Genomic DNA, 13,134 nt, shown 5'->3' on the forward strand with positions numbered 1-13,134 from the left:
CGCATTAACTGCCATTACAAATGACAAACTGGTCATGGTGAGATGTTATTTTCATCATGTCACTCTCCCATATTCTCCATGCATTCATGTATGCTAAGTCACTTCAGTCATGTCATTACTCTCCATAATCCATCCCCAGCCATTCCCTTTTACAAGCCTTGTGCACCAGTCCCTGACTCCTAAACCAACTGGTATAAGCCCACATCTGTGATCATATCAGGTCCACCCACTTATGATACCCTCTTCCTTCTGATGCCTACTCACCTTTCAAGCTCCTCGAATTCCTTCTTTATCACAAACTCTGCTACCATCCTGAGCTCCAGTGATCCCATCTCCATATGGTACTTAAGCACATTACTATTTCAGAAATTTCTGAAAGGAACAAAAACATTTACATATATATATATAAATTTAAGTGCTAGCAATAGAAATTTGTAGCAAATGCAAAAGGACACAGTTCTGTAAACATATTTGTTAAATGATGATTCATACTTAACCCTGGTGTGCGTGAGTCAACTAGAAGGCTACGTTAAAGATGCAAATTCCCAGGAATTCCCTGGAAGTTCAGTGGTTAGGACTCTGAGCTTTCACTGCGGTGAAAGTTTGATCCCTGATTGGGGGAGCTAACATCCTACAAGTCACGAAGCTCAACAACAACAAAAAAGCAGATTCCCTCCAGTCTAGACTTAGAGACTTTCAGTCACTCAGTCGTGTCCGACTCTGCGACCCCATGGACTGCAGCACGCCAGGCCTCCCTGTCCATCACCAAATCCCGGAGTTTACTCAAACGCATGTCCATTGAGTTGGTGATGCCATCCAACCATCTCATCCTCTGTCATCCCCTTCTCCTCCCACCTTCAATCTTGTAGGTGAGACTTTTCCTCACCTTAAATCTTGGCTTTCCTTGTTACTTACTTTGGCCAATACATTGTGACAGAAATGGTACTGTGCAAGTTACAACATCTAGACTTCAAGAAACCTTGAAATTTCCATCTTCACCATCTTAGAACACTTCATGATGCTGTGAAGAAGTCTGGGATTAAAGATGTTACCTATATATTGGCACTTGCCACCTACCTCTGCTGCTGCTGTTGCTGCTAAGTTGCTTCCGTCGTGTCTGACTCTGTGTGACCCCATAGACGGCAGCCCACCAGGCTCCCCCATCCCTGGGATTCTCCAGGCAAGAACACTGGAGTGGGTTGCCATTTCCTCCAACGCATGAAAGTGAAAAGTGAACGTGAAGTCGCTCAGTCGTGTCCGACTCTTCGCAGTCCCATGGACTGCAGCCTACTAGGCTCTGCCCTGCAGGCTCCGTCCATGGGATTTTCCAGACAAGAGTACTGGAGTGGGTTGCCATTGCCTTCTCCGGCCACCTACCTCTACAAGGACCAAATTATAAGCCACTGCAGCTGCAGACCTTCAACACCCCATGAAAGGAGTTAAGGTGGAGATCAGGAATGAGGCACTCTGTGCTCTGGGAAAAACTGGCAGAACAAGTCTTCAGATAATTAGGGACTTTCAGGAGATGATTTTATGAGCCCAATTTTTGCATCTCCTTGAATCTAGAAATGCACTAAAATCCTTCATGGTGACACATGCTCCTCGTGACTATCAGTAATCTGCAAAAACTATGTGTTTCATTGCATGCACTCTCCCTTCACCAAAATCACATATATATATATTGACATTCCCCCCTACCTCTTTGTTGCAGTTTCTCAGAGCTATATGAAATGCTATCTCTTGGGCTATAGAAATGGTGTCTTTTTGGGCCTGCTGCTGCTGCTAAGTCGCTTCAGTCGTGTCCGACTCTGTGCAACCCCATAGACGGCAGCCCACCAGGCTCCTCTGTCCCTGGGATTCTCCAGGCAAGAATACTGGAGTGGGTTGCCATTTCCTTCTCCAATGCATGAAAGTGAAAAGTGAAAGTGAAGTCGCTCAGTTGTGCCCGACTCGTAGCGACCCCATGGACTGCAGCCTACCAGGCTCCTCCATCCATGGGATTTTCCAGGCAAGAGTACTGCAGTGGGGTGCCATTGCCTTCTCTGTTCTTTGGGCCTATTTTGCCCCAAATGAGACAAAACACAGCTCACACATTGTGCTTTTTTTCCCCCTAGTCGACAAAGATGAGCTACTTAGGGTGTCTCAGCTGAGACTGCCCCTTAATCAACTTAATACAAACCATGACTGTGTTCAGGCTATATCAGCAGGTCAGCCCCATCAACCCCAGCATTATGAGATAATAAAACATTGTTTTAAGACAAAAAATTTTAAAAAGCCAATTCCCAGCCCCATTTCCAGTGATTCAGGTCCAGCAAGTCTGGATATATAATCAGAAATTAACATTTTTAGCAAGTTATTTTGAATGACGCTGATGCATGTGATCTACGGGTAACTTTGGGAAACACTGAACTTTTTTACACAATTTTTAAAGGTTTCACTCATTTACAGTTATTACAACATACTTGGCTATATGCCCCGTGGTATACAATATGTCTTTGTAGCCTACCTTACACTCAATTATTTGTACCTGCCACTCCCCCCAGTACTGCCCCTCTCCCACCCACCTGCACCCACTGGTAATCACTAATCTGTTTTCTATTATCTGTGAGTCTGTTTTTGTTTTTTAAGCCATTCTATTTTGTTTTTCTTCTGGCCACACCTTGAGGTTTGCTGGATCTTTGACCTCCAACCAGGGATTGAACCCTGGCCCTTGGCAGTGAAAGCACAGGGTCCTAATCACTGGACTGCCAGGGAATTCCCTGTGAGTCTGTTTTGAAGCATATTTAATATGTGTTTATCTTTCATACAGTAAATTAGCAAAATCACATGGCATTTCCTTTACTACCTCCACCTCTAGGAAACTGAGTCCAATAGTGTTTTTGAAGATCCTAAGAAGCTAGCAGAGGATGAGATGGCTGGATGGCATCACCAACTTGATGGAGGTGAGACTGAGTGAACTCTGGGAGTTGGTGATGGACACGGAGGCCTGGCGTGCTGCAACTCATGGGGTCACAAAGAGTCGGACATGACTGAGTGACTGAACTGAACTGAACTGAAGAAACTAGCATGGAAGAAACTCTCCACCAAGGGAGGGGTTGGACAAATATATTTGGAGTACCACAAAAGCTAAATTGGGCTTCCTGAGTCTGGGAAGAAGAAAGCAGTTTGGGATTCCTCCAGTAGCAAGAACCCTATAAGCTTTGCCAAAGGGACCTAGGTTAGTGACAGGATTTTGAAGTGGAAGGGTTACATGATGCATGCAGAAAGGCTGGACCCTTGTTGCCAGTGCTCCCAGCTAGTAGACATATTTGAACATCAGTGCAGAGGCTGCCAGCTCTGCCTGGTCTTCAGGAAGTGACCAGTGTGGACTGAAGACTAGAGGGCCCCTCCTGAATGTTCTGCACTATGTAAAATCCCTGGGGCAGAGGAGAGAAATGTTCATAAATGACTGAGACTCAATTTGCCACCATCATGGCAACTGGAATTAGAATCAGATTAAAGTGGTTTTTAAAAAATTAGTATTTAAATTTCTTTTTTAGAATTTCAAATGGTTTTTCCAGTAGTCATGTATGGATGTGAGAGTTGGACCATAAAGAAAGCTGAGCGCCGAAGAATTGATGCTTTTGAACTGTGGAGTTGGAGAAGACTTTTGAGAGTCCCTTGGACTGCAAGGAGATCCAATCAGTCCATCCTAAAGGAAATTAGTCCTGAATATTCATTGGAAGGACTGATGCTGAAGCTGAAACTCCAATACTTTGGGCACCTGATACGAAGAACTGACTTACTGGAAAAGACCCTGATGCTGGGAAAGATTGAAGGCAAAAGGAGAAGGGGACAACAGAGGATGAGATGGTTGGATGGATAGCATCATCAACTCAATGGACATGAGTTTGAGCAAGCTCTGGGAGTTGGTGATGGACAGGGAAGCCTGGCGTGCTGCAGTCCATGGAGTTGCAAAGAGTCAGACACAACTGAGCGACTGAACTGAAGTTGAAATAATAATTTAATCAATTCCCACTTTAACTTAGATTCACCAATGGTTATTATTTTTCCATATTTTATTTCATTTATATTTATTTTTATTATTGTCATTAATATTGTTAAACCAAACCATTTCAGAGTTAAGTTGCAGACCTCATGACACTTTACCTCCAAATAATTCCGTGTCTTCTATGAAAAGCCCCTGTATGATTTTCAAGTTCAGAGAATTTAACATGCAGATAAAACTATTATCTAACAGGCTGTCCACATTATTTTCCAATCATTATAATACTGTTCTTTGTGAAATTTTGGTATATCTATGGGATCAAGGATCCAAGTCAGGATAATGTATTGCATTTATGTATGTCTCCTTGGTTTCCTTTAATCAGGCATGATTCTTCAGCCTCTGCTTTTTTTTTTCATGAAAATAGATATTTTTTTAAAGAATAGACATGACAATAGACATTCTTTTTTAAGAATATGGCTTCAAATTTAATTTGATTCAGGAAAATACTATGGCTTAAATAAATTAATATTCACAATGGTAGCCTGTGATAGCCAGAAAGTCTAGCTTGAAATCTGTGTCCCTGCTACTCACAAACTTGGTGACCTCAGCTGGCTTTCTCAATCTCTTTTTTCCAAGTGGATACTTAGGGTCTCAACACTATTTGATGAAAACAGTTCCCCACTGAATTCTTTTCATGTTTGTCGAAAACTGACTGACCATGTAAGTGTAGGTCTTTTTCTCAACTTGCTAGTCTGTTCCAGTTATTTGTCTAGCCTCATGCCAGTCCCACACTATCTTGGTTATGATCGCTTTGTAAGGCTGAGAGTCAAGCTTTTGTGAGTTTTCAAAATTGTTTCTGCTATTCTAGACCCTTTATGTTTTCACCAAAGTTTTAAAATCAGCTTGTTGAGCCACGTGATCAAGGTTAACATCACCAGTGACAAATCATGTTGATAGCATGTACTCCCTGGTATGTGCTACAAAAGCACTTCCCCACTCTGGCATTCTTCCCCCAAACCCATAATTCAGTCTAAACAGGAGAAAAACATTAGGCAAACCCTAATGTTTTAGGCAAACTGAGGAACATTCTACAAAATACCTGACCAATAGCAATCAAAACCATCAAACTTATTTAAAAAATAAAAACAAGGACACAAGGAGAAATTGTCACAGACCCACTTTGACTAAGGAGACAGACAACTCAAATGCAAAGTGGCAACCTGGACTGGATCCTAGAACAAAATAAAAAGGATATCAGGGGAAAAAACAGTAAAATTCAGATTAAAGTGACAGTAATGTACCAGTGTTGATTTCTTAGTTTTGACAAATGTACTATGGTATATTCAAGACGGTAACATTATTGGAAGTGGGGTGAGAGGTATATAAAAACTCTGTACTATTTTGCAACTTTTCTGTAAATCTGAACGTATCCCAAAATAATAAGGTTACTTTTAAAAATCAGCCTGTTAATTTCTGTAAAAGCACTTATAGATGAATTTACAAAGAATGAACACCTTAATAATCCTGAGGCTCACAATCCACCAACATGGTACACTGCTCCACTTATTTGAATGTTTTTTCAATTTGTGGTTTACAGCACCGAGGTCTTCTACATCTTTTGTCAAAATTATTTCTAAATATTTTATGGTTTTCTGCTATTACAAATGGAATTATTTCATCTTCAATTGTTTGCTGCTATAATAGAGAAATATAATTGATTTTGTACATTGACTTAGTATCTTATAACCTTGCTAAACTCACTTATACTTCTAGTGATTGTAAATTTCTTAGAAAACTCTACGTGGCAATCATATCATCTGCTAATAGGGATGGTTTTACTTGTTCCTTTCCAATCTATATGCCTTTTTCCTTGCCTTATTTCACTGGCAAGGAGTATTTCACACTAGCATTTCTAGTAGAACACTGAATAAAAACGGTAAAATGAGCATCTCTGGCTTGTTCCTAATCTTAGTAGGAAAGCATTCTGTCTCTGACAATTAAATATGATGTTTGTAGATTTGTCAGTAGATACTCTTCATCTGATAGAATTCCCCTACCTACATTGTTTCCTGAGGTGTCTTTTTTTTTCTCTTTAAATCATAAAAGGAGACTAGAGCCTGTAAAATATTTTGTCTGCTCTATTAGGATGATGTTTATATGATTTTATATGATCATCTAGATATGCTATGCTAAGTTGCTTCAGTCGAGCCCAACTTTTTGTGACCATATGGACTGTAGCCCACCAAGCTCCTCTGTCCATGGGATTCCATATGCAGATAAATAAATGTGTATGTGTCCTTACAATGAAATATAATTCAGCAGCAAAAAAAAGAGCATGCTAAAACATGAATGTACCTTGAAATCATCGTGCTAAGTGAAAGAAGCCCATCGCAACAGACCACATACAGTATGACTTCATATATATATAATTTCACGAAAAGGCACATCTAGAGACCTCCCTGGTGGCCTGGTGGTTAAGACTCTGCACTTCCACTGCCGGAGGTGAGGCCTCGATCCCTGGTCAGGAAACTTAAGATCCCACATGCTGCAGGGCAACGAAGCCCACCTGCCACAAATAAGACCCCACACAGCCTACTTAATTAATCAATTATTTTTTAAAAAGGCACATCTGTAGAGACAGAAAGTACATTTAGTGGTTGTACATGGCTGAGAGGGTTGGGAAAAATGGTGAATGACCACTAATGGGGATGAAGCTTCTTTTGTGTATGGTGACGATGTTATAAAATTAGATTGCAATGATGCCTGCACGACTCTGTAACTACACTAAAAGATACTGAATTGTATACTTTTGATAGATAATTTGTATAGTATGTGAGTTATAAAGCTGCTAAGGAAAAAACAGACAAAGTTAATTTAGTGGTTAGGGGAAGGGCATAAGGAGGGAATCAAAAAACATTAAAAGACTACAATACTTCCCAGACGTGGAGCCAATGAAAAAATGGATGTGAAAAGATGTTAACACTTAGAAATTCTTTACCCGGTAAAGGGTTCTTTTTGATAAAGATGATCCAGTTCAGAGATTGGATGATGTCATTGTTTTTACTACAATCTACTGAGCCAAAGGCCACTTTGAAAAATCATAATGTTTCCATAAACACAAAGTTTCCTTTAGGCAGGTTTTTGCCTTCAGAATGTTCCAAATGTCTTTGGTCAATGACCTTTATTTAATCTGTGGAGGATGAGGGGTAAAGCACAGAAATCTCCTTCGTGATTAGATTAATCTCTAACATGTTTTTTAAGTCAGCTTTTTAAAAATATATATGCACTAATGTACTTTTTATAACCATCATCCACATTCATTTAATGAAACACTTCCTCAGGAGAGCGGCTGGAGGAGTGAACAATGGCTATGGATTAAGTGATAAATTAATAAATTAAGATAAGAGGTAGTAAAGGGAAGAAGTTTTAAATTTAATTTTTAAGTCTTAATATATTCACATGGCTCCAAACTAAAAAAAAATTAAACATCTCAATAAAAAGTATCTTGCCCACCACCTTTCTACCTACTTTCCATTCCCTTCCACTCACCCACCACAGAAACCATTTAATAATTTTTATGTGTATCCTTCCTGAGTTTCTCCATGCAAAATGCAAGTAAATACACATATTTATACTTAGTTTTAAGGGCTTCCCTGGTGGTTCAGACAGTAAAGAATCTGCCTGCAATGTGGGTTCAATCCCTGGGTCCAGAAGATCCCTTTAAGAAGGGAATAGCTACCCACTCCAGTATTCCTGCCTGGGAAAACCCATGGATGGAGGAGCCTGGCAGGCTACAGTCCATGGGGTGGCAGAGTCAGACACAACTGAGCAACTAACATTTTTATACTTAAGTTTTCTTTACATATAAAAGGTAGTGAACATCACCCTTCTGCATCTTGCCTTTTTTACTTAATGACATCTTAGAAATGTTTAGATAATGATACATAAAGTACCTCCTCATTTATTTTTACATAGTTTTTACAGCTGCATAGTTTTCTACAGCTCAGTATTCAGAGTTTGGTATGAATATATCATAATTTAACTAGTCTGCTGATGGAGATTTGGGTTTCCAGTGTTTTGGAATTGCAAATAATGCTGCAATTAATACAACTCTGATCTTTTATCACTGTACACATGTATAAGAAGAAATGGGAATTCTAAGTCAAAAGCACATGCAATTGTAATGTTAGCAATTGCACCAATTTATATTCTCACTGGCGATGTACATGAGTGCTGGATTCCTCACAGTCTCAGAGTGTGTGTTAGCAAAGTTTTTGGATTATAACAGTGAGACATTTTTAGGACTTCCCTGGTGGACTTGGTGATAGAGAATCCGCCTGCCAATGCAGGAGACACAGGTTCAGTCTCTGGTCTGGGAAATTTCCACATGCCGTGGGGCAGCTCAGCCCATGCGCCACCACTATTGAGCCTGCGGCTCTAGAGCCTGGGAGCAGCAACTACTGAAGCCCAGAGCTCATGCTCTGCAACAAGAGAAGCCTGTACACTGCTCGCCGCAATGAAAGAAAAGCCAGCACAGCAACGAAGACCCAGCACAGCCAGCAAAACCAAACGATGAGACCTTTTAAAAATTATATCACACTGTGGTTTTGACTTGCATTTCTCTTCTTAAGAGTGAGGTCAAACATCTTTTTTCTATAGTTAAGAGTGACAGAGGAATTTATCAATCTTCCATCTAGATCCATATCTGAAGGAAAAAAAAAAAAAAACCAACCCTAATGGCCAAAAATTTCTTTTCTGAGTCAAGATGGTTTGATTTCTATATGCCAAGCACAAGCCTACTTTGGGGGTATTCTCTCTGCCCAACTTCACATTTAGATTTATCAGTCTAATCTCTGGTTAAATGTCAACCCCCGGGTGAGGCCTCGGTGAGCCTCCACATCCTGAGTGGCTGCTCTGTCCAAAACATCATTGTGTTTTCTTTCTATAGAGCGCATGGCTACATGATATTTTTCTTTCCTTTTTCCCTCTCAAAATCAACTTTATTGGCATTCTGGAAACTAAGCAAAAAATTACAACAACCAGGTGAACACTTAATCAAGGAAAAAAAAAAAACAGATGAATCTCAGTCAGAGAATTCTGTGATGTTTTAACTTGCCCTGTCTCCATCCCCTGCTCTCCAGTTCGGCAGAAAGCTTTGACCATGGCAGTCCCCATTCCTAGCACAAGTTCCTAGTCCTGGAGGTAGTAGCAGTGATCTCATTCTTCAAAAATTGTGGCTGTTCATTTCAACCAGTCTGGTGGCTCTCTGAAGGGCCAGCTCAAAAACTTTACCCTCATTTTGCTTAATTCAGAATTCCTCCAAGTACGAGGCAGCTATGGGGGGCGGGGGGTGCATTTGATAGATTTAAAGGCAAATGTATTAGTCGCTGCCTCCCAGAACAAGAAATAATGGTTGGGCAAACAAAAGACCAACCAAAAATAATAATATTTAGGTATAAGGCATTTCTTTGAGACCCTGATTTTAATTCTTTTGAGTACCTGGAAATGAAATTGCTGGATCATATGGTAATTCTATTTTTAAGTTTTTGAGAAACTGCTATACTATTTTCCATATAGCAGCTATACCATTTTACATTCCTATTCCTATCAATAGTGCACAAGGGCTCCAATTTTTCCACATTCTCACCAATACTTAGTATTTTTAAATTCTTCATAGTACTCATCTGACTTGGGGCGATGGGAAAGGAATCTGGCTTTGCTACTGGGCTGCTCAGGCAGCCTCAAACCCTGAGGCATTCTTAAAGCATTTAACTTCGTGCTAACTTTGAGCAGTGGACGTGAGATCCACCCCGGTTAAGTTCAGGTTAGCTTTGGGACATGGGGATATTTTCTTTCATCCATAATCATTGGATCTGGGCCTATAAATCAAATAGTTAAGAAACAAAACACAAACAAGGTCATAATGTGTTTCTTCCTGCCCTCTGTTTTTCTTGGCATGGAGAAACTCAAGCCTTTCCTGACTGGGGATGGGTAATGACACTGTTGGGGGGTGGGTTGTGATTCATTAAAAGTAGCCGGAGTAACTAGCCTTTTATTTCTTCTCATTCTTTTCCCTTATTGTCCCAACTCATGTAAGGAAACACATGGAATAAAATAATTCTCCTGCTGATAAAGAACTTTCCCTCAGCTCTTTGTTCATTTGCAGCTATATGCTCCCAGAATCAGAATCAAAATCCTGGGGCTCTGGAGGCAACTATGGTAGATGTGATGGGTATTTCAGAATAGAGAAGGAAGGTCAAGAACCCTGGCTTATGGAAGCCACCTTCTTCACTCGCTTTTCTCACAGAGGTATCTATTACGTTAGGAAATTGTATGTGTCCCCTGGGATCCTGGCCACACGGCAGGGGTTGGGTGTGGCTGTGGTGAAGTCACAGTTCCCTGTCTCTAGTGTGATGACACTCGCACTTTCCTCTCAGCTGAGGGCCACAGTGTCAACCTTTGCTGAGGCCACGAGAGGGAAAAGGAAGCAGTGAGCAATAGAAAATATTCACTTAATAGTATACATAGATCATAATACTAAGAGAAATAATATTATAAGAAATAGCATAATATTTTCCTCTTTTACACTACATGCTGCTATTTTGTTTGAAATATTTTTATAATCTTTTTTAAAAGAAATGAAGAATACATTAAAAAATATGTATAGAAAGAAGGGTGGACAGTAACAGACCAAAATCCTAACGATAGCTATCTTAGGGTTGAGGGCTTAGAGTGGATTTTAGTTTTCATCTTTATACTTTTATGTATCTTTTTCCATTCTTTTTACAGACTGCATATTATTTCTGTAATCAAAAAGAAATTATAGGGTTATTTTTTAAGTTGATTTGTGTGCCCCAGCTTCCCACACCTCTGTGGAATTGGAACAATTTATTTTCAAAGAGGTGGGCTTGGAAGGACCCTAGTGGGATGGGAGAGGTGAGAGACACACATGTGACCACACTCAGGGTCAGGGTGAGGTTGTGGAAAAATACCAGCGAAGCCACACCCTCAGTACGGTTTTGGTCAAGGCTACTATTTTTACTATTTTTTTAACCCGTGTTTTTTATTTTATTTTAAAAATTTTTACTTTTTGGCCACGTTATGCAGGATCCTAGTTCCCTGACCAGGGATCAGGCCCACATCCCCTGCATTGGAAGCATGGAGTCTTAACCACTGGACTGCCTGGGAAGGTCCAAGTTACTCCTGAATCACCCCTCCACTGGCTTTCCCCCCGACCCGCCCATGTGAAATAATCCCAGTTTACAACCTGCTGTTGTAAATCTAGCTTCCTTGCCTCTTATCATTTTTGTGGCCACCCTCTGAGCCTGCTCCCAGCACTCCACTGTCTCTGCGGACAGCTTCTCCTGTGGGGGACCCGGCCAGGAAGGGGAGCATGAAAGGATGAAATCTGTGGGTCCCTAATAACCGAAGTGGATGGTTCTTGTTGACTTTTGAGAAGGGGCTCAACAAAAAGGACACCCCTTCCCTATTCAGTCTCTGAATCAGCTGGGGGTCTGGGTGGTCAGGAGATGAATTATCTTCTGATAAGGCTATATGTTAAGAGATGTGGCTGATCATGTGTGCCCGGTAGGCTTTCTTGAATTCTAATTAAATAGACTTTCCCACAGTCCCAGGAAACACTGGACCAGGGTGCCCTCCGTGGGTGGAGGAATGCTGCTTCCCAGCATCTGGACCCTGAGAGCCCAGGAAGAGGACGACACTGGGAGACTCATATCCAGCTTCTCCTAATACTCCTTCTTCCCTAAGTGCAGGAGAAGGAAGACATGGAGAGGAGCTGTGAGCATTAACGCTAATTGATGACCCTCTACAGGAAGGAAATATCTAGAGTGGGGAAAAAGCATTTTCCTCTCCCAAAGTTTTACTATTTCTTGGATTATAGAATATTGGGAAGATATGAAGCAAGCTATAAACCACCCCCTCAAAAAGTGCACGTAAGTGCCCGTGGCTTTGGTATTAATGGTTTCTATCTGCCTTTCCCTTTCTTCTGGTCTCTGTACCCCATCTTCCCAGGAGGAACTGTTCCTGCTGTAGTGTATGCAAAGCTAGCAAGGGCTGCTAATCAGATGCTGTTGGGGCATGTGATCCAATCTGTCCAATTAGAGAAGCTCATTTCCCTGGCCCTACTGTTTCAGGAAGAGACACTTGATCTAAGGTACCCAATCAGGAAACAGGACTAAAGGCAGGAAGACTGCTTAATATGAATACTGGATTTGGAAAAAGAGTAAACCTCAGAGCTCTCCACAGCTATTTTGTCTGCAAAAGTAGCAAGAATCTAAAGAATAGAGCCCAACAAAGCAGAAAGGTGCCCTGGGGACGTTGTTGACCCTAGGATCTAGTCAGAAATGAAATCTGTCTAGTCTTGTGGTTACATGAGCCACTAAACTTGCCCATTTCTGGCTCAAGCTAGAGTCAGGTAGGTTGTCCGTTCCTTGCAATGTATGCGCACACACAGAATTTGGCCTCCACTTTCCAAGGGTGCTTAGGCTGTGAAGCCCAAACATCCATCGGACATTCAGAGCCCCTTCATGGTGCCCTTTATAAACTTGAAAATTGATCAAGTATTCCAAAAGATTCAGATAGCTCTGGTCACTGCATTGGGGCAGCAATACTTGCTTCTTCATGTTGGTGCCATTTCTGCTTGCCAGCAACCTGGACACACAGACTGGAGGGCCTATAGCTTGAGAGAAGACAAGTAATATGGGTGTGCTGGAATGCACAAAATGCTAGGAGAAAGTGACTGATTCTCTTTTCCTTTATATGTAATGAATGAGAGCTGGAGGTAGAAAGAAAAGCAAGACAACTCCAACCAAAAAGAAGAGGATGTGTGGGCAAGTTAACTTGCAAGATGGTGCTAGGATGCAGGGCAGTGTAGAAAAAACCATGGAAAAATAACAGCTAACACTTTATTTAGCATTTAATCAAGAGAGACATTAGGCACTTCACATGCATTGTAACAATTCTAGGTGGTAGGTACTATTGTTATTCCTACTCTACATACACTAACACTGAGATGAGATGGGTTAGGCACTTGTGAGAGGGTTCCACAACCCTGGAGCCAGGACTCTACATCATGGTCATGTGAACCCTGCACTTCCTAACCATCACATCCTCTTCTCAAGTTAAAC

The 13,134-nt window shown here is 41.1% G+C and overlaps 1 protein-coding gene across 1 annotated transcript in view; it reads right to left on the reverse strand.

Moving 5' to 3' along the window:
• Positions 1-342: 342 nt before the first annotated feature.
• Positions 343-13,134, reverse strand: part of NIP7 (nucleolar pre-rRNA processing protein NIP7) — a 65,553-nt gene continuing 52,761 nt past the window's right edge. The window contains exon 5 of the mRNA XM_070388093.1: positions 343-372. Within this exon, the coding sequence (XP_070244194.1) occupies positions 358-372 (15 nt within the window). The 3' untranslated portion in view covers positions 343-357. The remainder of the gene's footprint in view (positions 373-13,134) is intronic.

The sequence above is a fragment of the Bos mutus genome, chromosome 18 (assembly GCF_027580195.1).
Source record: "Bos mutus isolate GX-2022 chromosome 18, NWIPB_WYAK_1.1, whole genome shotgun sequence".
NCBI lineage: Eukaryota > Metazoa > Chordata > Mammalia > Artiodactyla > Bovidae > Bos > Bos mutus.